The sequence below is a fragment of the Gallinula chloropus genome (assembly GCF_964237585.1).
Source record: "Gallinula chloropus genome assembly, chromosome: 20".
NCBI lineage: Eukaryota > Metazoa > Chordata > Aves > Gruiformes > Rallidae > Gallinula > Gallinula chloropus.
The window spans coordinates 2,286,257-2,313,143 of NC_140105.1; the positions used below are offsets into that span (position 1 = coordinate 2,286,257).

At 54.0% G+C, this 26,887-nt stretch overlaps 1 protein-coding gene and 1 long non-coding RNA gene across 3 annotated transcripts in view; both read left to right on the plus strand.

The window, feature by feature from the left end:
- The first annotated feature begins 10,082 nt into the window (after window positions 1-10,082).
- Window positions 10,083-11,581, plus strand: LOC311199525. Of its 2 annotated transcripts, none has more exons than XR_014617769.1 (3): window positions 10,083-10,223; window positions 10,327-10,596; window positions 11,445-11,581. It is a non-coding gene; the product is annotated as an uncharacterized lncRNA (long non-coding RNA). The 2 variants fall into 2 exon arrangements; XR_014617770.1 differs by having other exon boundaries at window positions 10,495-10,596.
- A 13,305-nt stretch (window positions 11,582-24,886) lies between these two features.
- SEC14L1 (SEC14 like lipid binding 1) overlaps window positions 24,887-26,887 on the plus strand; it is a gene marked incomplete at both ends in the record, with an annotated part of 40,627 nt that continues 38,626 nt past the window's right edge. The window contains one exon of the mRNA XM_084273524.1: window positions 24,887-24,949. Coding sequence (XP_084129650.1) covers window positions 24,887-24,949 — 63 coding nt within the window. The remainder of the gene's footprint in view (window positions 24,950-26,887) is intronic.

Below are 26,887 nucleotides of genomic sequence, written 5' to 3' on the forward strand. Positions count from 1 at the left end.
GGAGATGGGTAAACCTGACCAGGAACACCCCCAACCCCCCAGCACTGCAGCTTCACTGATGCTGCCAGGGCTCAAGGCTCCACTTAATGCCCCAAACCTCCCCAACCCCCCTGGCAGGGAACCCCTAAAAACCCCCACTAAAGCAGCCCCAGTTGGTGTCCAGCATTTTACCTCCTGCACACGAGCAGAGCAGCAAGGCAGCATCCCTGTGACTCACCAGACCCCCTGGACCTGGCCCCCAGCCTGTGCCAGAGCCCACCCGCTCCTCTGGGCTCTGTCCCGCTGCCGGCGTGGGCTGTGATGCTGTGATGCTGCGACCTCCTCTGAGCATGCCCGTAGGTGGGGGTGTCCTGTATCTTGGCCAGAAATTCCTCCTCCTCTCTAAGAAGCATCTGTGTGTGTGTATATATATCTCTGTGTGTATATATACACACAAAGCCAGGCAGATTTGCAAGTTGATATCCAACCGTGTGCTGTAGAAGAGAGAGGTGAGATTTTGCAGGTGGGGAAACTGAGGCACAAACTAGCTGGCTTCTACCTGGGGTTCCTGGGTGAAGAAATGAAGGTTTCTCACATCTACCCAGTTACCCCAGTGAAGGGCCAGTCCCCCCAGCTGCCCTTATTCCAGCGCTGCTGTGTTGCCCAGGGGTCAGGCCAGGCTGTTCAGGCTGCAAACCCACCCTGGGTGTGCGATGGTGCTGGGGGCTCACTGCTCTCACATGGGGCTTTGGTACCATTGACAGGGCATTGAGCTGCTCTAATCCTGATTTCTGACTGTGTTTGCAGGCAGTGGTTACTTCCAGCTTGTCCCTTGCTTGGGTGCATCACTCATTGGGTGCAGCACCCCCGGATCGGGGGAGAGGCACCTCTTCATTTGCTGTTTTGCCCAGTGTTGTGTGGGGAAAAGGAGATCTGCACTGGAGACTCATGGGGATGAAAGGTACTGGGGTGAACTGGCACTGGGGCTTTGCTGTAGGTGTGTCTCTTCCCCTTTATTTCCGTGAGGAACGAAACCACTAGCATCCTGGTGCAAAGGCAGAGCTCTCTTGGAGAGGACCCAGGCTGGTTTGACGCTCTGTTGCCCTGAATGACAAGAATCAAAACCCTGCAGCAGCTCACAGAAACGCAGAAGGAACTTCAGCAGCTCCTGCTCCTGCTCTGGCATCACTAATCCAACAGCTGAAGGTTTGTTTGTACTGACTAAGCTGAAGTGAGCAACTTAATTCCCATTTAATTCTCTTCAGAAGGCTTCAGAAAGCCTAATAGCTGTTTTCTTGCATGCCATTACCTCCCAGGCAGCCTCCAGGCTCTGTGGATGTGGTGGTGGTTGGGTACCCCAGGACCCCTCCTGTGCTTCCCCAGCACTGCTGGCAGCATCAGCCCTTCCCAAGCCAAGCCCAGCTCCAGTCTTCACTGACATCTAGTGGCAATGGGGACGGCTGGAGCTGGCTGTAGTGTGGCTGCTCAGGAGCCAAAAAAGCGGGGTGCCGCCTTTCCTGCAGGTGCCCATCCCTGGTGGGGTGTCACCACCTCGGGAAGAGCCACCGCAGTGCTGGCACACCAGGCAGGGACCCTGTGAAAGGTGTCCCGGCCACTACCACGGCTCTACAGATGGGGACATCGAGGTGGGGAAGGTGTGTGTGGCCTTGAAACACCCCCTGCCCCTTCCCACACCCCTCTGGTGGGATCCTTTTATCCTAAGCCTATGGGAGGAGAGGCAAAGCCTTGTTGTCATGCTAAGGGAAAAGGAGCAATGTGTTCGCTAAGCTGGGGCAGTGGCTCTTGGGGCAGGGGCTGACTCTCAGTGCCTGGACTAATCTCACCTCCTCCACCAAAGCCCCGAGCATGGCTCCCTTTGTTGCAGCACAAACAGGGTTTTATGGCTTTTTTTAATCCCCACAGTTCTGAACCTCCCTCTCCCAGTGCCACAGAGCCCAGCTGAGCCTTTGTGCTGCCCAGCACCCCTTATACAGGGGGACAGATGGGAATCTGCCTGGGTTCTTTCTTCCCCCTGAACACCCCATCGCTGCCCTGGTTTGTGTGTGGCACAGGGAAGTGGCTCCTTCCCCTTCACCGGCTGGAGACTGGGTTGATTTGCTGCCCTCTGAGAACTACCAGGCCACAGTGGTCTGGCCATCCCTTTCCTGGGGAAGAGATCAGCAGCTGAAAACCCCGTTCCCAACTCCACAGCAGGAGGAGCAGAGCGGGGGGGAAGCTTGACCCAACTCCAAAGGGGAAGTCAAAACCCTTGAAGAGCTGGGACCCCTCCTTATCTACAGGGTACCTGATCTACTTCGCTGATTTTCAACCCAATTAACCCCCATGCAGGTCTGGAGCCAAGTGGCTCTTAAAAACCAAATTCTGTCCTAAGAGAGGGGAGAGGGTTTGCCAAGGAGCCAACAGCAGCTGGCAGACGGTGTTGCCATTGCTCAGCACAGTCAGAGCCCAGCATGGTGTGGCCTGAGGTGTTCAAAGCTGAACACCTCCCTAATGGGAGCACACAGCCCTGAGAGTTACTGGAGGCTCATGTTTTGCATGCAGCAGAGGGTGTTTTTCCCTGGTTCTCTCTTTTCTTGTCCCTTGGAAGAAGAAATAAAAGCCTGTAATCTCCCAGTGGCAGGCACAGAGGAGATAAGCTTCAGGTGCCTCCCAGGCTCACAGAGGAGCTTTGTTCTCCCACCTTATCTCCACCTCCAGGTCATATCAGGCATGGTGCAGGCGCTGGAGGGGGGTGTGGAGCACTGCTGTCCCCATCCCTGCTCCGGGCAGGGGGTCTGAGGGCAGGCTGCCTTCCCCAGCCATGCAAACAGCAGCCTGTTTCCCACTGATAACCCTCAGCCCAGCCCAGCCTGGCTCAAGCCATGCACAGACACTGATGATGATGATGATGATGATGCAAGCTCCTGTCCTGTACACCCATCCTGGCACAAGCATCTCTGGAAGGACTCCTGGGCATGAAGTTTTCCCCATCTCTTCAGCTATCACAGCCTTCAGTGCTAATTACTGTGGTTTATTTCATCCCTGACCAATCCAACCTTCAAAGCCAAACCATCCTGCTCTGACACTTCCAGGTTTCTATGCCTTTTTCCCTTTCAACTCCTGCATGGGAGAGCCTCTGGGACCCCAGGGCTCCTGCTTTGTGTTTGCTTTTCATCAGCTTGCTTTTCTTCCCCCAAAACAAAGACAAATAACACTGCAATGGTTTCTCCTTGGCAATGTCTCTGTGTTGAGGAGGAGAGAGGGGCGAAAGCGTGACTTGTGAAAGGCTGAATTTCCTGCTGTCTTTCCTCCTCTTTATCTGCTTCACTGCAAGACAAATGACACTCTTAATTTAGCTGAGGAACTGAAAGGCGCTGGTGTAATTCGGCAGCAGCCCAGACAGCTGCCTGGGGAACCAGGGGATGAGAGGGGATGGGGGAAATAAGGTGACAGGGTGTTGCATCCCATCTGATGCCACAGGCTCAGCGGGCTGGGGAGTCTGGTTCTCATGGCAGGATGCTGTGCAGCATCGTGGTGAAAGCAGCTCTGGTCCTGGCATGGTGATGCCCCAGTCACTGGTGTGGGGAAACACCTCTGGAAGATGCTGGGAGGTTGGTTTCTGCTGCTCTGACATGGAGACGGCTGTGGGAGGGAATGGTCAGAGAGGGGGGAAAGCCTCTGTAGTGACCATGGGTGCAGCACCTGGGGTAGTGCTGAGTTTTCCAGGATTGTTCCAGAAGATGGATTTGCTGGCCCAAACCCCAAATCCTGCCCCCAGAGAGGCCCCAGACACGCGGACCTTGCTGTATAGATGCTTCACTTCACAGGTGAGCATAAGGAGTGGCTGGTAAATGCTTCCCTGACACCTCCTGGGGTGCATCCCCTGTCCCCCCCCACCTCTGGGGTGCCAGCTGGGTGGGCTCCAGAAGGACCAGGGCTCCCATGGGCATGAACAGGAGACTAAGGGAGGTGATGGGTGCCCAGGCAGCCAGGGCTGAGCAGCAGGTCCCACCACGATGCCAGCAGAAACCCCAGCACCTGTACAACCCAGCTGGGACACAACCCATGCTGGGAGGGCGTTGGAGGGCCCCTTTGCTCTCCTCCTTCCAGAGCAGCCAAGGTTTAAAAAAAAAAAAGAGACCATTTGGGGTCATTTTTCTGCTTTCCTCATATTTGCTCCCTGCTGGAGCTGATTTATCCCTGCAGCTTGCCGAGCTCCATCCAGGAGGGCCATGTTTTGCCTGTGTAGTACACGAGGTTGCTATAAATTATCAGCTTCTTTGTGTCAGCCTGAGCCTGACACAGCCCATAAAACTTTCTGGCCACGATGCTGCTCTTGAACGTGGCACAAGGCTGCTGGTGGGCTGGCCCAGACCCAGAGGACGGGGGTTGCAGGCTCAGAGGATGTGTTTTCCTTCAATGCAACACCCAACCCTTGCTCTGAATTCACCCACAGGCTTTAGGAGCCCCTGGAGCTGCGGAGGGAAGAGCTCTGGCCCCGCTGCTGCCTGAGTGTCTGGAGAGCCATCACCTGCTCCAGCTCTGTGGGTACCACAGCCACCCCTCGCTGGGCCAAGCACCCCATGGCATGTGCTTGTGAAGCTTTGCAGGTGGGTTATTATTATTATTAATAATAATACCTTATTATTCCCTAAGCATAGAACCAGCAAGGTTAAAAATCAGCGGTCTGGAGGCGAGATTCCAGCACGTTCCATACATTATCCATAAGTAACGTGCACTGGAGGGCGGTGGGGAGCGAAGGGGACCCCCTGAGAGCCACTAAAACTGGACTTTTAATTTAAAACTATCCTTCACCGACTCGAGCCTCTCTCCTCTGAGCCCATTTTTTATCTCCCCCTGTGCAGCGGTAATAAGGAGGTAATAAGGAGGTAACAAGGGAGAAGGGGAAACGGATCATCTGGCAACTCTATCTGGCCGAGTCCAGAGTGGTAAATTAGAGATATATATGGTACAAAGGAGCGCTGGGATATTAATTTCTGCTGGGGAAAATCACACACCCCCTCTGCTTTAATTTACTGCTAAATAATAAGTGACTTTGCAAGATACTCAGCAAAGATAAAGACGCCCTGGTAAATCAAACAGCTCATAAGCACTTCCAGACCCGTCTGTCTTCTGTGTGTGTACTTAAGTGGTTTATATTGTTCTCACAAAGCAGGAATAAGCAGGCGTTTAACTGATGCTATCTGCCAAAATAAAGGATGAACCCGTGAATCAAACGGTTTCCTGCGAAATCCTCATTTGCATTTGGAGGATCAGAGGGAAAAGTGGCGCTTCAGGGATGGTGAACCAGTTAGGAGCCCAAAGTGGGACCCCAGGAGGCAACAGTGGGGATGTCGTGGGGAGCAGCAGGTGGGTTTATAGGGGGGTTGTAGAGGGTTTATCCACAGCTCAGCAGGGGTGAATGGAGTGCATGGGTAAGTCTGGAAGAGACCAGGGTCTGGAGCAGTTTCTCCTCACCCTGCAACAGCCTGAGAGCATCTGTCCTCCTGGCACTTCATGAACCACAGAATCACAAGGTTGGAAAGGACCTTTAAGCTCATCAAGTCCAACCATTCCCATCCTGTGCTGAACCACGTCCCTGAGCACCTCATCTACCCTCTGTTAAAGACATGAGAAACTGCAAACCGAAGTGAGCAGAGGGGAGCCCAGATCTGCAGGGTGGCTCTGCCTCAGTTTCCCCCTTGGCATGCAGAAGAGACTGACTGTCTCCCCAGGCTGCCGTGCGGGTCGCTCTCCTGACTCCAGACATATTTTTCTCTCTTCCCTGGGTCCGTCTGTGCCTGGCTGAGCCGCTAATTCCATCTGCAGGCAAGGCAGGAGCTCTCACTGCCCCTAAGTAAGATGGATGTTGGGCTCTCTCAGCACAGCCCTAGGGATGTGGGGCGGTGACGTCCCCGGTGTGCCAGGCTCTGGCTGTTTGCAGAGCCCTATTAGAGTCAAAACGATGCAATTAGAGTCTGAAGTGAAAATAAGATCTAGATGTGGCCGGTTCTGACGCTTTTATCGTGTGTTTGTTATGCAAATTGGGCAAACTCCCCAGGAAGGCAACAGGAGGAGGTGGCCAGGGGCACCCAGGTGCCTCCTGTGTGGCCCCAGCTGTGCAGAACAGCTTGTCCGGGGACATGGGGGGCTCTGGGAACCGTGCCGGTGCCTGGCTGGGCTGGGGGATGTTCAGGGCTGGGGGTTTGCAGAGCCAGAAGTGTCTGGTCCCTGGAATGCAATACAGAGGAGCTCCCTGGGGTACCTGCAGTGGCTGGGGTGCAGGGGTGCCTCTGGCTGCCCATTGCTGTGTGACTTGACCTCGCTCGTAGGGGGACGGGGAGCTCCAGGGTGGGGAAGGGCCAAGTGCTCTGGAGCGTTTCAGAGGCGTTTCAGAGCTTGGCTACCTGAGCCAAGACTGCTGTGGTCCCTTCAGGGCCCACCCTGGCTCTGCACTGCCCAGCCTTCCTCCCACATAGCCCGGGCTCTGATCTGGCTGCAGATGGTCGTTACCCACCCTGTAACGACTGGGTTTGGTGGAGGATGTTCCTCCAGGAGCCAGTGAGATACACAAACCCCTGCAGCCTTCTCCACAGCAGGGGACTCCAACCAGAGGTGATGATGATGGGGAGCAATTCTAGTGACAGCTGAGGTCCATGGAGCAGGAACCCTTCACTTTCTCTTCAGGGTAAGCCAGAGCTCCCCATGCTTTCAGTCAGCAGCCCCACAGTGGGATGGACGTGCACGTTCCCAGTGCCTTCAGCTCCCTGTCTGGGTGTCATGACCTGCCACACAACCAGCCCCACTCTCTCCACCCAAGGGGACACTCGCTCTTTGATCTCTGCTGGGTGTGTTTCCCAAGCACAGCCCTGCTCCCAGCCCCTTTCTGGGGTGGCAGGAATGTGTCGATGGTCCCACAGGGGTAGGTAAAGCCCCTCAGGGTGAGCAGTCCAAGGCAAGGCAGGAGTTGGCATGTGGTAGGAGCACGTACAGAGCCAGGTTTCCACATCAGCCGTGCCCAGAGTACAGACTGAAGCACGGAACAGGGGCTCAGCTCTGTTCCAGGCTCCCAGGGAAGTGCTTTTGCCCCTTTAACTCGATGCCCGGATCTCTGAGACCAGCCTGAGCTGGGTACCACCCTCAGCTTCCCATCTGCCCAGCAGCAGAACACGGGGGAGGCCAAGGGGGCCTTTAATGGGGCTTGGCACACCAAAACGTCTCTCCCCTTTGCAGATCACCTGGAGGAGCTCTGATGGCCACAAACCCTTTTCCTTTGTGCTGACCTGATGGATGAGCTGCAACCCCTCCAGTCCAGGCACCTCCCACCCAAATGAGGTGGAAAAGAGGATCCAAAAAAGCCCAAAGCCTCCACTCCCTGAACATGGGAGGATCCAACCCCGGTGCCACCAGGCTCCTGAAGGTGCACACTGCTTTGTTTTGCTATCCTGTTGAAAGACAGAGCAGCTCCAATTTGCCTGAGGCAGCTGGGCTGCAGCCTGGCACCGTGGGGAAGGGCAATGCAGGAAACCACATCTGACAGGGAAAGCATTTCACTGGAGCCCAGCACGAGAAAAACAAATTGCTGTGGCATAAACGAGCAAATCCATCATCAGAGGGAAGAGCAGGAGAGAATCAGTTGAAGGAGCCACGTAGGAGACTGTGGCAGTAATCATGTAAAGGCCCTTTAAATGTCAAGGGGGATGAACACGGTTTAACAGCAGCAGAAAGGCTGCCAAGCTGGGAAACGTGAGACAAAGCAGACAGAGGGATAGATCTACCTATTATCTGCTCCCTGGAAATAAAAGGAGAGAGATAATTCAGGTCTGTGCTTGATGTGGTGTGTCAGCCTCGGAGAGGGCATGTTTTCTGTGCTCAAAAAGGAAAAGGAAGAGAAAGAAGGGTTTGTTTTCAGGGCTGGCCTAGCCCTGGGCCAGAAGGCACAGGCTGGGCTGCACAGCAGGGATGGGTGCTGGGGAAAGCTGCCTGCAGCCCCAGCGGGAAAAGGGAAAGCACAAGGAGGGGATGTGGGGGCCAGTGGGTCGGTGCTGGGTGGCTGCACGGTCCCACAGCTCCTTTCCACTGAGGAGAGGAAGAGAGACAGAAGAGGTGTGAGGGGGGCACAGGAAAGGCAGGCAGGGCTCTGCCACCACACTCCTGTGTCACCCATGAAGGTGCATTACCAGCATCCAACCAGTAACACGTGTTGGGCTGTGCTGGGAGAGAGGGGAATATCCCTCAGCTGGTGATGGCTGGGGTGAGGGACAGCAGGAAAAGGCTTTGTAACAGGAGAAAGAGGGTTTGCAAAGCAAGCTCCTCAAATCCAGGGAGGTGCTGTCTGCTTTCATTCATCCCCTTGTGTCCCAGTGCCATGTGATGGGGATCAGGACCTTGGATTTCACAGGGACCAGGGTGCCACCTGTGTGCACAGGGACAGGGACTGGCAGGAAAGCCACGAGGGGATGGAGAGTTCAGTGCTCAGCACAGGCTGTGGGCAGCGTGCAGGTGGCACAGCACAGGCTGCACTCATCTACCTGCTCAGCTGCAGGGCGATGTGCCCTGGTGTGGTGTGGGGACAGGCTGGTGGGCCAACTGAGCAGCCACTGTGACATCCAAGCCCTTAGCTTGAACGTCCCACAGGGTCTAGGGGCAACCTGGCAGGGAGCACTGGCTAGTGCTGTGATGCTGTGAGAAGCTGAAAGCAGAACTCAATAGCCTTGGTGACTCTCCAGCAGGTATTCCTGAGGAACAGGCCTTGGGGGGGCTTGTGGATGAGGAGTTGGAGCCCAGGCACCTTCTTCACAGCAGCACAGGATACGGTACACACTGTGTGTCTGGCGGGTCCTGCTTCCCCCTGCTGAACACAAGAGTCCTCATGAGCTTCCTGAGTGAAACACAGCATCTTCTACGCTTCTGTTGCTCACCTAAGGTAGCCCCTAACTGCTCCCCTTTATTGACACATCTCGATTGGCAATTGTCCCTTGTCTCCCCTTTACCCTGAGGCTGTGTGCCTCAGTTTCCCCTCAGAGGCCGGTACAGGGCTCTGGGTGAGGCAGCGAGTCCTTCATTCCCCGTGTGAGGTCAGAGGGACGTTACACTCATCCTGCGGGTTGCAAAAGCGCCGTTCTGCGGCGTTAATGCACCGGGCACCCAGGCCTGGGCCAGGCTGGGCCAAGCCCGGCCCCGCTCCCCGCCGCCCCGGCCTCTGCAGCTTTATGGAGGCGCCGCGGGCCCCGTCCTTCCCCTCCCGCGGCCCGGGTGGTTGCGGGGAGCGTCCCCCCGAAGGGCCGCGGCCCGGTGCTGCCCCGGTCGGGCCCCGCCGGTTGCCGTGGCGACGCCGCTCACGCCTCGCGGCTGGAAGCGGCTGGCGCTGGCGCTTTAAGGCGGCGCCGGGAGGCCCCCGCGGGGGGCCGGAAGTGCTCGGTGAGGCGCTCTGCCCTTCGCCGCGCCTCCGTGGGTTCCCCGCCCTTCCGTTTCCGGCGGCGCGGGGCCTCGTGGCGGGCGGTGGGCGCCTGGGCCGGAGGGACTGGGGGGTCATTGGGAGGGACTGGGGGGTGCTGGTGGTACTGGGATGGTTATTGGGACATACTGGGGGGCGCTGGGAGGTACGGGGGGGTTATGGGTGGTCCTGGGGGGGTTATTGGACGGGACTGGGGGGTACTGGGACGGTCATTGGGACAGGCTGGGGGGGCACTGGGAGGTACGGGGGGGTTACGGGTGGTCCCGGGGCGGGGGGGTGGGGTCATTGGGAGGTATTAGGGGGTACTGGTGGTACTGGGATGGTTATTGGGACGTACTGGGGGGGCGCTGGGAGGTACGAGGGGTTAAGGGTGGTCTTGGGGGGGGTCATTGGGAGGGACTGGGGGTACTGGGATGGTTATTGGGACATACTGGGGGGCGCTGGGAGGTACGGGGGGGTTACGGGTGGTCATTGGGAGGGACTGGGAGGTACTGGTGGTACTGGGATGGTTATTGGGACATACTGGGGGGGCACTGGGAGGTACGGGGGGGTTACGGGTGGTGCTGGGGGGTGAGGGGCAGCGCTGGGGGCTGGCGGGAGGACCCTGGGGCTGGGGGAGCCGGGGGGCGGCAGGGAGCCGGGGGGGCCGTGCCCGGTGTCCAGGGGGGTGCCTGAGGCCGCGGGGGCCGGAGCGGCACCGCCGGGATGCAGCGATGCTCCCCCGCGGCGTGCGGGTCCTGCCGGGGCCCGGCCCTGCCCGGTGACCCCCGTCGCTGCCGGCTGCGAGGTGCGTGAGGACCGGGGGTGGGGGGGGGGGTCTGGGGGTGGCGCGGGGCTGGGGGGGGGCTGGTGGGTGGGCTCGTACCCAGCCAGCCTCACCCGTGCCCCAGAGCAAGCCCCCGGCGCCGTGCCGGGGCCGCTCCCGTGCAGTCCAGGTGTGAGCATCCACGCAGCCTGCTGATGGTCATGTATGTCACTGCACACATCGGCCGGCTCGGCTGGCGCCTTCTCCCGGCGCCGCCTGCCGAGGTTAAACCCACAGCTCCCTCCCTCCGCAGGCAGGACTCGCAGGGCTGAAGGCAGAGCCAGATCCAGGCCTCACGGATCATCCCCCACCTGCTTTCTCACTGGTGTTACTCTGACAGCCACAGGGAATGCTGGTAGGTGGGTCCTTCACCTGAGCAGGGCTGTGTGGGAAGCTGTGTATTTCCCCTTCTAGTCATGCCTGTGATTCCCTTTGCTGTTTGGTTTTCCTCCTGCAGCTGGGGGTTCAGCTGGGGTCCCAGGGCTCTCACCAGCACAGGAGGGGAGTGGGGAAGGGCTGCACTGTGAGCCGGGCACCGCAGCTCTTCCCCTGCCTGCTGTGGGTTGGGTGAGCCCAGATGGCTGCTCCTGTGCCAGCCAGGATTGGAGGATGGAGGTGTTCCTCCTTCCAGCTCTGCCATCACACCCTGCTGCTGTTTGTGGGCACAGCCGACTGCCAGTGCTCAGCGAGCTCCCCCAGTGCAGCTGGGGACAGCAGGAATTGATCTTTCCTTGCTGCTGACATGCCCCAGAAACACCTCCTTTCCTCACCTTGGCACTGGGATTTGTCAGGCATGACAGTGAGCTGGTTTAACCCAAGCTGAGGGGAGGGAAGAACAGGTAACTTGCTAGCCTGCTGCTGAGGTTACAGGAAGAGCCGTGACCCCAGCCCACCACAGCCTCCTGTCAGGGAGCTGTAGAAAGCAATAAGGTCTCCCCTGAGCCTCCTCTTCTCCAGGCTGAGCAGTCCCAGCTCCCTCAGCCAGTTCTCTCCCCATCAGACCCGTGTTCCAGACCAGAGTTATTTGCCAGGCTGAGGACTTCCCTGTGGGCTAGCTTTGAAACAGCTCACATGTGCAGGATCACAAGCTGCTGGTGACAGCCTTGTGGGCTCTACCTGGGGCACCCTCTGAGTGGGTTCAGTGCTTGTGCCCAGCTCTCCCTGCAGTGTGCCCACTGTAACAATGTCCCTCTTTCCTTTCAGGTGGTGGGATCAGGAGATCTGCAGGACAGTGGGAGTGCTGCCCCTGTGGTTTGGTTATACCTGTGTGGTCTCTTTAGGTCACTGAAAGTAGTTTTGCCTGACTAGATGGTAAGCATGAATAAAACCTGGTTCTCTAAGCTGACTTTCTTCCTTTCTTTGTATAGATAGAAGGATTTTTAATGTGCACGTCTGGACAAGTAGGGGTGTAAAGCTCCTGTGCTGGCACCGGGGACTCGTGCCTGGGGCTGTGTGGACACTGTGCTCTGGGGATCTGTGGGTAATCCAGTCCTGGATTTGGCTGCTGAAGGATTGGAGAGCATCTCGGTGTGCCAAGCTCCTGCTTCCACTAGAGGGTGTGAAGCTCTGCAGAACGCCTGGATTTCCCTGAAACTGGAAAACCCAGGAGGCTTCTCCCTCTGATGGGATGTGCTGGCGGCAAGGCTGTGGTGGGATTATGTCCCCGAGGGTGATCCCTGTTCTGCCTGTTGGCAGTGGCTTGTATGTTACACAACCATCAGCCACAGCTCCATGGGATGGTGCTCAGCCCTGGGCTGTGGGATTATTCCCTGTGTGTTTGGGGAGAGGCAGCTCTGCTGCAGGCTCAGTACCTGGAGGAGGTAAAACACTCCCTTGCTAACAGCGCTGCATAAACCCTGCCTCCCACATCCCTGCTTGTAGGCAGAGGGAATTTCCACCCATCTGCAGCTGCCAAGCCCAGCCTGGGGCCAGCATGCTGGGAACCTCGTGCTCCTTGCTGGGTTGTGTGTGTTCCCTGGGCTTGTTCCTCATGGGAAGTGCTGCGGAAGCTGCTCAGCTCCCTGTGGCCACGCTGGCTCCTTGGCTGAGCACAGGATTCCTTTGCTGCTAATTTTACATCTTCATGACCTTGTGGGTTCTGCAGGAACAAGTCTGTGCTCTCTTCTGAGGTTTTACTTTGGGATGGGCCAGAAAAGGCCTGGGCACTGCCTGTAAAAAGAGAAATGCTTTTCCCCAGTGTCTGCTGGGGGATACTGGGCTGTGCTGTGGTCACACACAGAGGACTGGCCTGTGGGGTCCTTGTCCCATCCCAGCACCTCTTCTTGTCCCCCTCTCCCTTGCTGCAGTGTCAACCAGCCTGGCTTTTCTGAGGATTGCACGTGTCCCCAGCAGGCCAGCTCTGGGCAGGGTGGCTGTGAGCCCTGCCTGAGTTGCAGAGGGACACAGGGGAAGGGATGGTGGGTGTCTGTGAGCTGCACCCAAATGCAGTCTGGCCCCTGGAGCAGTGCCTTTCCCAAGCTCACATCAGTTATTTTTGCCTGGCTGGGAAGGAGGTGTTTTGGCCACTGCTGTGGCTCCTGTGTTTCTGCAAGCACAACCCCAAGCACAACCCCACCACAGAAGCAGGAGTAATGTTTTTGGAGGGGCCTCCTCTGCACCCTGTGTGCTGTGATAAGGTGGAGCTGTGCACTTGTTTGTGCTGTTCCTTCCTGAGCGGGTAAGAACAGCTCATCTCACGGGCACGGGTGTGGATAGCACATCTCAGAGTCCCAGAGCAGGGTGCTATCTGCTTGGACATGCTCCCCTTGCTGACAGTGAGCCAGAGGAAGGGTGCTCTGGAGCAAGGCCTTTGCTTGCTGGAGGGAATGTGGCTCTTTGGCAGGTCCCAGACATGGTGGCCCCCCGAATGCTGCTAATGTGGTTCCTCCAGCTGCTCTGGGGACATGGGATGGGAGCTGTTCCAGCAGCCCAGCACCGTGGGGAGGGAGCTGCAGTGCTCCCCATGCTCAGCTCAGGCTGGCTCTCACTGCTGCAACTCACTCACCCGGCAATAAAGCATTTGGCTGTGGCTGGGTTAAAGCTGGGCTGGCCCACAGAAGGTCCCAGTGGGTGCTGGGTGAGGCAGACCTCTGCCTTTTGGCAGCACCAAGCCCTCTGTCAGCTCTGTGTGATGGGGAAGCACGGGCTCACTGGCTCTGCCTGTCTGAGCCTGCTGCCATGTACAGCCTTCTCAGCTCCTCCATTTCTGAGTGGTGAGGTCACCCTCTGCGTGTCCTGGGGCTTTTTGGGAAACTTTCTGCTGGTTGTGGCTTTGTGGGAGAGATTTGGATCCATTCTCAGCCCTTCTGCAACATCAGCCCAGGGTGCTGAGCACAGGCAGCCTTGCAGTTGTGTCTCGTGCTTCTAACCTCATCAATGGGCTGTTTCACGGCTGCTCAGTGGTTCTTTCAATAGATTATTTCATGGCTCTTACTGCGAGGGAAAGTCCTGCTGGACCCAATCCCTGCTTTGAGGTCCCTACCTTGTGCTGGGACGGGAATTGGTTAACGCTGTCAGCAGGTTATGGAAAGTGCTGAACTTTGCATGGCCGATTTGTGCAGGAATTGAGAGCACGGAGGTTTGGGGCTGTGCTGGGTGAACAGCTGGAGAACTGCCTGGCTTGCACCTTTCCCTCCTCTCCAGCACCCATTAAGTGGCTCCAGCAGCTCTCTTTACAGTGGGACACCTGGGAATAGCACTAGCAACCACCACTCCAGCCCGGATCCTTCCCCTCGGCATCGCTCAGCCTTGCACGAAGGCTCACCTCTGCTAAGAAACTGCTTTCAGCACCTCCCCTGAGAGCCATTTTCAGGTCTGGCTCTAGCACTGGCCTTCCCTGAGCAGCAGATGAAGTCCCCAACAGCAGGTTTGGGAGGGTGGGCTGGAGACAGACAGAGCATCGCTTGGGCCCTCGCTCCCCCCCTACACCAGAGCTGCACGGCTGGAGCTGACCTGGTTTCGGTCACTGTGCTGAGATGATGCAGGGTTGGAGCAAGCAAAGAAAGCTGAAATTTTTATCTATTTTAATTTTAATCCATAGCATAGAGATCTACTGTGGCTCCAAGTGGGACCTTCTGGCCAGAGGTGAGGGGCTTAACCAGACAGCTATTTGTTAAATATTTAAAAAGCTGCCTGGAATAAAGGGGATGCTTCCGAGTAGTGACCTAAATTCCACTTGCTGTAAATTTCATTAGGAAGTGGATTTGTGTGCCTGCCAGGGGCGGGCGGCGTTGCAGCTTCATTGATCTGCCCAAACCACGTGCTGTGAAGTGCCTTCCTCAGCAGATTTCTGAAGAGCTCTCCGCGAGTGCTGCTGGCCCGAAATGGGGCTCCTTTCCCTGCTTCTCTCCTCTCTGCCTCTCCCTTTTTTTTTTCCTTTCTTTCTTTCTTTCTGTCTTCTTCCCAGTGCAAATGCATCATCTGTTTACTAATCACGTCTCATGGTTAGCTGCACGGAGCCATCCCGCCGCCTGCGTGGGCAGGGATAGAGCTGGGATAGAAGAAGAACGCCGCTCTCCTCCAGCTCACTTGATGTGCTTTGCTGTGGAGAGGAAAGATTTGGGGAACCCCAGGGGGTCACCTGTGCTTCTGACACCCCTCGAAGAAGCTTCTTTCCCTTCTGCTGTCCCCCAAGTGCAACCATGACTCTGGGTCTTGTGGGGAGGTGTGATGGTGGTGGCAGCGGAGGTGTGATGGTGGTGGCAGTGGAGGTGTGATGGTGGTGGCAGCGGAGGTGTGATGGTGGCACAGGTGTGATGGTGGCACAGATGGCATATGCTAACTAGGGAAAGCAGCCTGGGGAGATGTGGTGCTGCCAGACCTGTGGATGCACAAGCAACAAGCATCTCCTCCAGCCTGAGCAGGGTTGTGCACCTGATGCTGAATTCCCTCCCTGTGGCAGCGTGTGCAGAGCTGCTGCTGTTCCTGCTGTCAGACACTGGGCAATGGCCTGGTTGAGCCATGGGGAACCTGGCTGTCCTCTCCGCTGGCAGAGGTGCTCCTTCACCTCCCTGGATGCTCGTGGTTTATTTTGGGAAGTTAAACCTGGGGCTTGAGAGAAGAGGCCACAGCCTGGACTAGCAATAGGTGCTGTCTTGGGGACAGGGCTGTGAACATCCAGAGAAGGGCTAAATTAATTTCCCGTAAATCTGAACTGCTTTGGGGTTTCTGGCTTCTCTTCTGACATCTCTGCTGGAGTCACCTGGTATTTATTTCCCTGAGGAGATGGGCAGTAGGTTATGCTGAGACAGTAGCTAGGATCCTGTTCCCTCCTGCCACCAGCACCCTGAGCTTTTCCTTACCCTGGCCATTCACACAGGGTTCCTCTCCTGGCCACAGGGGGCTTTGTCTGTCCCCAAGCCTTTCCTGTCCCTGGCTGTAGGAAAGGCAGGGAGGAAGGAAAGCTGGCATCTCCTGTCTCTCTCCCACTTTGGTTTTGGACAGCGTGGGGTGGCTCAGCCCCTCTGACAGGAGGTGGGCAGTGCTGGGACATGGAGGCTCCATGAGCTCACCCCCCTGTCCCAGGCTCAGTGGTGCTGGGGGAGAGGCTGGGCTGGCACTGAGACCTTCCTCACTGGGGTCCCCTGCCCGCTGTGGTGATGCTGCTCAGCAGCCCTGGGCTTCATGGCTGGAGCAAACGTAGCTGCAGGTGTTAGTGCCGAGGAGATGGGTGGTCAGAGGAATCTGGCTGGAAGTGTGGGGAGTGTCACCGCAGCAGCAGTCCCTCTGTGCAGCCCAGGAGGGGGTTAAGTGAAAAATGAAATTTCTCTCCATCTCCTTCCGTGTGCTTTCTCATCTCCGCCAACGGAACTGAAGATGGGGGAGGATTTTTTTCCCTCTATATTTAGCTTTGGAGAAATTGCTTCTAACTAATCGGCTTTAGGAAACTGGTCCCTCTCTTTTATCTTTTTCTGTCGCTAAGACCTCGTCATGTGGCTGCAGACTGCAGCTCGCTGCCTCTCTCTCTTTGCTGGGCTCAGGGTTTTTTTCATGGAGTCAATTAATAACCCGTAAAAATAACACCTCCAGCTGTTCCACTCGGGCTGGAGTCTAATTACCGGGGCCTTGGATCCCAAATCCTGCTTTGCATGTAAAAAGTGCCAGTGAATAAGAGCAGGAGGAGGAGATGCAAAAAAGGAATGTGGTTTGGGGTGCTATTTTTAGCCTTTTCAAGCCAAATGTGAAAAGCCCCTTAGGCTGCTTGTGTCCTGCTGAATCTGATCATACGCACAGCATTGTTCCCATGGCACAGCGCAGCAGCCGGGGTGGGTTGGGGTTTATTTTTGGCAGTTAGTTTGCCTACCTCCTCCTGGGTTAGTCTGTGCTGTTGATGTGCCTTACATCTGTGTCCCGCTGGGGCCTTCTGCAGTCACCTGGAGCTCTCTGCGTGTCGCTGGATGCGGCCACAGCAGTGATGGGGAGGGAAGGCATGGGGAGTTGCTCACCCGGCATGGAGCTTGCATCTCACAGAGTGGTGGTAAAGGGGTGTCCAGCCCCCCTTGCAAAGTCAAAATTAGTTTAGCTGGAGCTACATTAATGGTGGATATAGAGTGATCTCCCTCCTGTGTCATCCTGTCTGCTTGCACCCTCTTCTGCTTCCTGAGCTGGATGTTGTCTTTGGACAACTGGCTGGGCAGAAAGTCCTCCACTGCCCTGGAAGCTGGGGGTCCTGCCTCAGCTCCCATTGCTGCTGCCTGACCTCCTCCTCCCTCCCAGGGCTCAGGACCCCCCGCCTTGCTCGTGGTGCAGCAAAGGCCTGGGTGCACATGGGGTGCTGGGCATGGGGCGCTAAGGAAACATTGGGCAGTCACTGTCCAGGGACCTGTACTGGGGCACATTGGTTCTTTTCATCACGGGGTTCTGGTTTAATTCAGACTCAGGCTGGTTAGGACCAAAAGAAATCCAACAGAACAGCTGGTCATCAGCTGATGTGAGATATTCAGTGGTCACACATTAGTCCGTACCTACCAGCTTGAAACCTTGGCTGCAAATAGGCTCCCTGTGCTGGAGATCCCCTTCGTTAAACCGACTTATTCTGAGACAGCTATTTGGAAGCTGCCCTCAGAAGAAAGTCCTACACACCTTGCTTTGTACAGGGGTCGCAGAGCCAGGAGGTGTTAGATGTGCCACCTCTCATCCCTAGAGGGATGAAGCCAAACTCTCAGTGGGGATCCCTTCAGAGGAGCTCCGCTGCCAGTTCACTTATGCAGGGATAGAGGATGTATCAATCTCTGTTCAGGCTTTCCATCGTGCGGCACATGGACGGAGAGTCAGCCAGTGGTTCTGGAGGCCCAGCTATGTCAAAATCAGCAGAGCCGCTGCCTGCAGCATGCCAGCTCCCGGGCCAGAGCCAGCCCTCAGCCTAGCCATGCTCTCGGCCTAGCCATGCCCTCGGCCTAGCCATGCCCCCCGCTCAGCTGTGCCCTCTGCTCCACCATGCCCTCTGCCTCATGCTTTTCTGGAGCACTGAACTCTCTGGAATCACTGGCAGACAATTCAATTGGAAGGGCCATCTGTCTCCCAATTGCACTCTCCTCTCAGGCTGCCGGCGCTGCGAGTGGGTGACATTCTTTTTATGCGCCTTGCTTGCTGGCTTTAATCTCCCAACCACAGGCACGCCTGCAGAGCATGGGGAAGGTTCTTACCCCCCCCAGTAAGGAAAAAGAAACTAGCAAACAGATCGAGCATGTACAGCAAATAATGAGATTGCCTTGGATACAGGATTCATGGAAAAGGATTCTGCTGGTCAGAGAAGAGAAGCAGCATTTCCAGGGCCTGCAAACAGCATCGTGCGACTCCGGGTCCCCAAGTGTTTTCTAGGAGATCCTTGGATGAAGGCTGCCAACACAGCCCCGATCCACAGGCTCTGTGATTTAAGACACAACCCCTGAAATAGCTATACTGGTAGTTATTTTGGTGTGCAAGTGCCTCGTAATGATACGCCTCATTTTCCCTTGGACACAGGAATGAGCTATGGATGCAGACAGCGTGGCGCTGGCTGGGGCTTGTCCTGACAGTGCTCCAGCACCAAGGTGTTTGCCCCCAGGGTGCAAACTCAGCACTGGTGGGTCAGTGCATGCTTTAAAACGAGCTGGATTTGTGAAATGCTTTTAATAATAAGTAATTGTTACTTTTTACTCTTCTCTTTACAGGCAAACAGGGACAAAGCCGGTACCTGGGGAGAGACCCAACAGCTGGATTTAACACTTGCTGAAGTAGATCAGAGTATTTGTACTGTTGGAGTCATTAAGCAGAGGGACAGTAAGCAGCCTTTGTTTGTATTTTTATAGGCAATGTATTCATCCTCACGTTTGCTGTGCCTCTTGGCTGAGCCTGATGCTTTCCTAAGGACTGAAAAGCGTTATTAACGAGCCGAGCAAATCCAGGCAGTCCTTTAGGTAGCTGAAAGATGTGATGGCTGTTGGCATCGAGGCAGGTCCAGGGAGCTCCTGGGCTGTGGGAGGCAAAGACACTGGGGCAGTTAGAAAACGGCAATGGGAAAAGCTCGGCATTCCCAACAGCCCCCCTAGCCCCTTCCGTGCTTCCAACCCCAGCTCCTGGTATTACGAGCATGACAAATTCAGCAACAATACAACACCTCAGTAAATAAGTTATCTGAGGAGGTTTTTCCTTTATTCTGGAAAACAGGTGTGTGAAGGCAAGATTCCTTTGAGAATTTGCCACCTCCTGATGGGATGAAATCACCTTGTGGGGGCCCAAAATGGTGTCTCCCCCTCCTCACGCTCCCCCAAGGCTGTACTATAAGCCTCTTGGGCTTTACATATACCCAACAGCACTGGAACAAGTCTGGTAGCTCCTCAGGCTTTAATTATTCCCATATTGGCAGTCCCCCTGCACCACCTGCTTGCTTTTGCTTTAGCACTGCCCTGCTCATGAGCAGTGATGCTGAGTTCGATGCAGGAACTCGCCTGGTCACGGGCTTCGCAGTGAGCGGGTGTGAATAAGGGCTGGGATGCTCTCCACCCGCTCATCTCAATTCCTGGATTTTATGAATCAGGGCTTAGTCCTATTTGCTAATGTTGGTCTGAGTAACCTTCACTATGTCAGTGCTCTGATGTCAGCTATTGGAGTCCAAGTGCTGGCAGCTGGTGTCTCTGGCCAGAGCCCAGCCAACAATTCAATTTCCCTATCAGTCACTTTCAGAAGAAAGGAACAAAAGCCTGTTTCTGACTGCTTGTGGCAGCAAAACATGGAGGGCTCCAGTCTGTAAGGTCATTTAAGGCTTTTCCACACCACGACATATGGGAAAATTCAGATAAATCGAGTAATTGTACAGAGGTAAGAGGCCTTCACGTGTTCTGCACTGAGCTACAGTAACTAAAGCCAGTTTGTTCCCAACTAAAAATCTCAGCACAAGAGTTCAGTGCCTGCTGGGTTTCATCCACTGGCATTACCTCGGAACACAGGCTGGTCTGGAGATACTTTACCCTGGTCCTAGTCTTGGCAGTGATGGAAAACTGCCATAGAGCAGCAAGGCCCCAAGGTGTTTTGCATCTGTACTTGTATGCATCAGCCCTGTGCTGCTCCCAGGCGCTTGTACTTTAAGTTAGTTAATATTAACAATAAAGGATCGACTACCAACAGTTCTCATTCGTTTCCATGGCAATATTACGTGCAACAAGGTAAGTGACTGGGCATTGAGTTGTGTAACTGAAGGTCCTAACGTGAAGGAATGCAATCCAAGAAATGTGAGGTCAGATGGTGAGGAGTAATGGACCTCCTGAAGGCCCAACTTCCCTTCCTATCTAGCTGGCTGTGTTTTCCTAATTTGCTGGCAATCTTGAATGGTTTTTGCTTTCAGCCTGTCCCCTCTGGGCTCCAGTCTCCAGCATGCCTCACAGCATTCCTTAAACACTTCACCCAACTGTTTCTTCATCTGTATCCCTTCTAACTATGCACTGCTGGAGCTTCCATAGCAGAGGATGTAACAGGAATATAAACTATAACAGAAAAATTTAAGAATATACTACTTTCGCTTTCTGTATCCATCTTGTTAACATCACTATTTCTGCAGAAAACAGGCAAGAGACCGACTGCAATTGATTTAGACATTAAGTTATGGACTCCACTTCGACACTTTCCCTTTACTAATATACTCTGAATACAGTTAGAAATCTAAATAAAGCTTTTCTGGTTGCATGGCCATTTGGTAAGTAGAATAGTGGCAGTCAGTAAGAATCAAAACACTTCCCAGAACCTAAAGAGAGAAATGTTATGAACAGAGAGGAATCTGAGTGGGCGTAAATTCCTCCCCCTGCTATGCTGGTAGGATTTTATCTTGGGCTTTCAGAGCAGGAAAAGGATATTACAGGCATAATGGCAGAGAATATCAATCAGATAACTCAATCTAATTACAGAGTTACTAGATTAACTAGTTAACTTCAGCTAAGGGAAGGCAGCTGGCCAAGTCCCACAACAGAAACCAGATTTAGAGAAAGAATTTCTCAACGCATTAAGCACCTTCTTGTAACGACAAGTCTCAGATTAGACAACAGACTATTCTCACTAACTTTAAAAGACACGTGGTTTTGTTACTGCATTGATGGCAATGAAAACTTTCTGAACAGAAAAGCAATTTAGAAAGCCAACAGTGGTTTATTCAGTGCTGCGTGCACGGGGGATCTTTCCTCCCAACATGCACACCTGGCCCACCAACATGCGCACATTTATGCTCTCAAAACCACAGTCACAGTTATGTAACATGGGTATCTGTGCTACAGAAATCTTACAGGCTGCCTTCTATCTCATTTGCCATCAATTCTAACTGGATGGTGACATTATGTCCTAGGGAACCTGCTCTGGCAGGGGGGTTGGACTCGATGATCTCTTGAGGTCCCTTCCAACCCCTACAATTCTGTGATTACAGAACTCCCGCTTTGAGGAGGGAAAACAATGGGCAACACACAATTCAGTATGAATCAAGGTGAAGGTGTTTATTGAGAAAAATCACACAGATTTTATACGCCTTTTTACTGCAAACATAGGCAATTGTTAATTGGTTACATACACTGATCACGCACAATACACGCGCTGTGTTCATAAAGTTGATTGGTTAGTAAATATAGCAGGTTCTGATAAACATATCTTGTTATTCTTTGCTATATTTCTTTATTTGGTGCTTGCCCAAGCATAATTAGTTCCTCTATGGTATCTAAAATTATCTGCATACATGCTGTGCTGACCATTCATCAAGGCTGGTTCATGACATGTTCATTTACTCCCAAATACCTTCCTGCAGCTCCTTCCGGGCCAGGGTGGTCTGCACCCCTGCCTTCAAGGCCACTGTGTTCCTTCAGCATGAGTAACTTTCCTATGCAAGGATGTTGTCAAGGCCAGTCTCTCCTTTGATGAGAGTCAGGTTGCTGGCAGGCCCGCTGCCTTCCCCAACACCACTTCCACCTTGGCTTGATGGTTTTGCCTTTGCCATCCCTACCTGTCCCTGTGCCTATTGTCCAGGTGGGCTGGGACTGTCCAGGGGCCACTGCAGCAAAGCTGGTTGCTAGCAAAATGTATGTAAATATTCAAACCTCACTTTGCTGTTGTTAATAATCCCGTCACCTTGGTCCCATCACCCTGGTTACAAAGGTTAAACGTTGGTTACAGTTTGTGAGGGAAAGAGCTGGAGCTGAATGGCTTGTTAATAGGAACCATAAATTCAGCTGCCTTAGAGAAAGAATCGCACCAAAAGGCACAGGGTAATAACTCCAGTTTTGTAAAAACATTTCTTTTGTAATAAAACATGTTCCGGGTAAAAATATTATGTTGATAGAGACACTGAAGGGAACAGAGGCGTAGGACCCTAACTTTCAAGTCCTTATTTTAGCACAGTTTATGATACGCTGGTACTGTACAAACCAATCCTATTTCTTGGGTGTAACATCACAGTTAAGCCATGCTAGACTGGGCCTAAGGCAGAAAAGAGCTCTTTCAGGCAACCCCAAGTGCAAAGCACCCAGGCTGGGTGGCTGCTGGCTGAAGACTGAGGCCGGTCAGAGTGGGGCCTTTCCATATGGGCACAGGCTGAGGGAGCTGGGGCTCTTTACTTGGAGGAGACTGAGGGGTGACCTTATCAATGTCTATCAATATGTAAAGGGTGAGAGTCAGGAGGACAGAGCCAGGCTCTGCTCAGGGATGGCAGTGACAGGACAAGGGGCAGCGGGTGCAGCTGGAGCAGAGGAAGCTCCATGGGAATATAAGGAGAAACTTTTCCCCTGTGAGGGTGGCAGAGCCCTGGGACAGGCTGCCCAGAGAGGCTGGGGAGTCTCCTTCTCCAGAGACATCCAAACCCTCCTGGATGTGTCCTGTGTGATTTAGTCTGGGTGATGCTGCTCTGAGGCCCCTTCCAACTCCGAACCTTCTGGGATTACAGGGCAGATTCTCTCCAGTGCTCGCTCTCCCTGGCCTGGCACCAAAACACCCAGTGACGCCACCACAGCTGCCCCATGCTGTGGCTGCTAGCCTGGGGCCTCACACCCCTCCATCGTGCCTGCTGCCTCGCCAGGTGCCACAGACTACCTGGTATCGCTGCCTAACCTCACGTCCTTCCTGGTACCCAGACAGACCCCTGAGGGTGCCAAACCCTCACATTGAGGGGAGAGAGGAAGGGCTTAGGACACAAGCGATGCTCAGGGGGGCTGAGGCGAAAGGACGTGCCCATAGAGCCTAACCCAGCTGTCGGACCCAACCCTCCCCTCACGCTCCCGCGGGCCCCGCGCATGCGCCGCCTCCCACAACCGCCGACAGTGCGCAGGCGCGGGGAGAAGACTCCCGCCGCCCTCTCCCGCCTGGGCGCTAGGCGGCCGCGCATGCGCAGGCCTGGCAGGGGGCCAAGCCCCGCCCCGCTCTGTCACTAACAACAGGCGGCAGCGGCCGCGCCTCCGCCCCGCTGCCCCCGCTCCCGCCTCCTCCGCCCCCCCCTCACTCCGGAACCGGCGCCGGCGCTGCCCCGCGCCGGCATGAGGCCAGAGCCGGGCCGGCCGTCGTGACGGGAGGCGGTAAGGGTCTCCGCGCGGGTGCTGCTCCCAGCCTTCCCCTACCCCAACTCCTCCGCTTGCGCTCCCCCGGCGTCCCCTCTCCTCAGCCCCGTCCCCTCTCCCCAGCCCCGCCGTCGCTATCCCCCGCGGCGAGTTTCCCCCCGCCCGCTCTCCTCCGGTTCCCCTCAGCGTTAACGGCGGCGAGCCGGGGCCCGGCGGCGAGCCCTGGGGAGCGGACGGCGCTCGGTGGGTGGCGGGGCGGGGGGGGGGCTCAGGGCCCTGGGCCGGCTTCACGCTGCCGCCGCCGGCTTCTCCTTCCTCCCCATCCCCGGGGCGGGCGGCCCAGTCCGGAGCTCCCCGGAGCAGCGCGGGGCTGTCCCGGCGCGGAGCAGCTCCCGGCGGGGCTGTCACAGGTGGCCGCCGGGTCCCGTCCCCCTCCTCGCAGCGTCCCCGGGCCGGCCCGGCCTGGCAGGGGCCCGGCGGGGCGGGGGCAGCGCTGGAAACGAGCGCCGAGTTTCTTTGTTGTATAACTCCTTTTCCGCCCCCTTATTGAAGGATTAGCGAGGGCTCGAGGCTTTTTTTGATGATTTTTTTTGATGATTCAGGTGGTTTTTTTAAAAAAACATGCGGGGTAGTCACGGGTAAATTCCTCCCCGGAGCGGGATGCCGGCTGAACTTTCCTCACAGAGTCTTGAATTCATCGCGGGCTGCTCCGGGTGCCCATTGCCCGGCTCCTGAGCTCCTCACAGCAATCCAGCAGCGCTGTGGGTAACGTGAGGGCTCGTCAGGAACACAACCCAACGCACCCCTACCAGCTAACTCGCTGTAATAAAACCGTTTCTCTCCCAAACGGGCTTGGCCGGCAGCCCGCGGTTTCATCTGCGAGTGCTCCTGCCAGAGTTTCTCTTCAATAACCGTAATTACATTCAAGGGAGCTCAGGTCCAACACTTTGCTGGGGGAAGGCAGGCACAAAAAGCCTTTGGAATGAGTCCTGTCTGTGCTGCTAGTGGATTTGTTCAGGCTGTATGTTGAAGTGTTAGTTTCTCTTAAGCTTTTATTTCCCATCTCTCTAAGTTTCTCCCTCAAAAGTTTTAATGAATATGATTTAGAAACGATGGAGTGTTTCACCTCGGTGTGCCTCAGTGATAATTTTTTCCCCTTTCGCTCTCAAAACATGAGTTTTTAACACTTTATATTCTTAATCTTTATATTTTTAACCTTTTAAATTATAAATCAGTCCCAATCCTAGAGTGACCTGTAAACAAGGCAGCCCAGTTACCATGCTGGGGAGCCGGGCAGTGCTTTTTCAGCCTTGAACTGGTATGTGTCAATGTTTGGTTCTCAGCCCCGCACAGGAAATCTCACCATCCTGAGGAGGAGTCATAAAGCGTGTTGGGGGATCTGTTACTAAAACCGGTCTGAAAATGTGCGAATTGTGTCATCTTTGGAAGGAGTGAGAAGTCACTTCTGACAAAAAGTACACGTCGCTCCAGGGCCCCATTGCACCCCCTTAAAAATAAGGGAAGGAACGGTGAAGGATTTCCTGTAGACTTGGAGAAGTGTAGGAGGAGGTTGAAAATGGCTTCCTACCTCTGACAGATGGTTTTAAACATTTCTTTTCCAGGTTTGAGTTGATCTGACTGACTGCAGCCATGGTGCAGAAGTACCAGTCCCCCGTACGGGTGTATAAACACCCTTTTGAGTTAATAATGGCTGTAAGTATTTGTTTTTGCTGTATTCCTCTTCCTCTCCAGTTCCTTGAATTACTGAGCAGCTGCTGGGCACTGATAGGCACTGTAGGAGATGCGGATCTGAAACGATACACGCAGTTTGGGTTGTATGTGTTTCGATGTTTCCTTCTCTCATTGGAGTATTTCTTTAACATGTTCTCTTTTTCTCCCAAAGTTGAGGTGTAGTCCAGAGGTTTATTTTAAAGTCAGAGTAAGTAAGCTTGAAAGAGGACTTCCCAGTTGATTACTGGGAGCAATCTATTCTGGTACTGGAGAAAGTGGCTGGTATGTTGATTAAAAGATTGTTGTGGTTGTGTCTTAATCAGGATTGAGTTTACAGTACTAGAAAGCGTAGAGAAAGCTGTAACAGCAAAGATAAGTCTGAATGAAAGAAGAGAAAGCATTCTGAGCATGGGTAATACTTTGGTGGGAGGGGAAGGAAAAGATTGCTGCGGAGACCAGAGAGATGAACAAAAAACCTCTTGGGTGCATGGTTGCTAGTTTGTGTGGCAGTGTTTCAAGTAGTAATTAAAAAGAAAAATTCCTAATTGGATTCCTCCTTTCTCTCTTCCTCTTTCCCACTTTTTCTGTTTTCTAAAGGGTAAAAAAAAAAGAAGTAGGTATTTGATTATTTTTTTCATACTTTTGCCCAAAATCCCAGCTGTGAGGCTCTCATGAGCACGAAGAGCAGTTGAGGGGAGCAGGCAGGTTAAAACTAACTAATCTGAATAGTAATTGTTCTGTTTCACTTGCTGAAAATGCTGTTTAATGGCTTCAGAGGAGAGTTTTAATAGTGCTCATAGTGTAAATATTTAGATGGATCACATGGTTTGGAGTACAGAGTTCCTTACAGAAGCACAGGGCAAAAAAGAATTAGAAGTTGAATACTTCAGCTTCTTTTTATCTTGTTCCTAAAGCTGCCTCTGGTGCTACACACGCAGGTCTTGCTCTTGCAAACACTTCAAGGCAGAGTGGTTATTTTCATGTGTGGTGAAGAGTCTGCCTGTGATATGTGGAAAGTCTTTTAGGACCGTACTACACCCAGGCTTCCCATGGTTTCTAGTTTACATTTGATTCTGAGTCTAACTTTGGCTTTTAGTGAAGTATACTGGTCCTTATTCTTAGATCAGTACTGAGTTTCTTGGACAAAAATCTCTGGCTGTTTGCTGAACTGGGGAGTCTTTACCTTGCTGTTGAACTGAAGGCAAAAACTCCTTGGGGTTACTTCTTAAAGGCTATTCTGAGTTGAAATGCTGACATCAGGGTTTTTCACAGTGCTTTAATGGGTGTAATCAGAAACACTTCTGCCAATATTAATATTAACTTGGAATCCTCAAGCTCTTCTGTAATCTGGAGATAATATTGGAGGAATAACTTTTAACAAATATTTCTTCCTCATTTGGAAACAAAGAGGCTATGCTAGATGTGAAACCAGGAGACAACAATAGTTGAAAAATTTAAACAGTGAACTAAGAGGAGAAGAATGTTTATAAAAAGAAGCAGCTGAGCAGGATGCTTTCTGAGACTGGAAGTTTAGATTAGTGATACTATGTGTGATTTATTTTGTCTGTCAGGGCAGCAAGTTATCATTTGAACTTGTTCAGAATGTGACCACTGCATGAACATTCTTCTCCTGCCGTGTTGCTTCTGTTACTGTTTCTTAAAACCTGTAAAATTCCAGGTGGTGATCTATCAAAACTGCCATGTGTTTTCTGAAGCACACAGAGGGGTGACTCTGGGAGCTAAACTTTTAAAGAGTATAAACAGTTTGTGATAGTTTGATGCTTTTTGTTACCGTTTCCCCTTGGATGAATAGTGGTTGCATAACCTGATGGAGTATTTCTGGAAGGAATATTCCTGTCAAACGTTGTGCTTACTAAAGTGGAAGCACTGTGTTGCATATTCTCACTGAAAAAAAAGTGC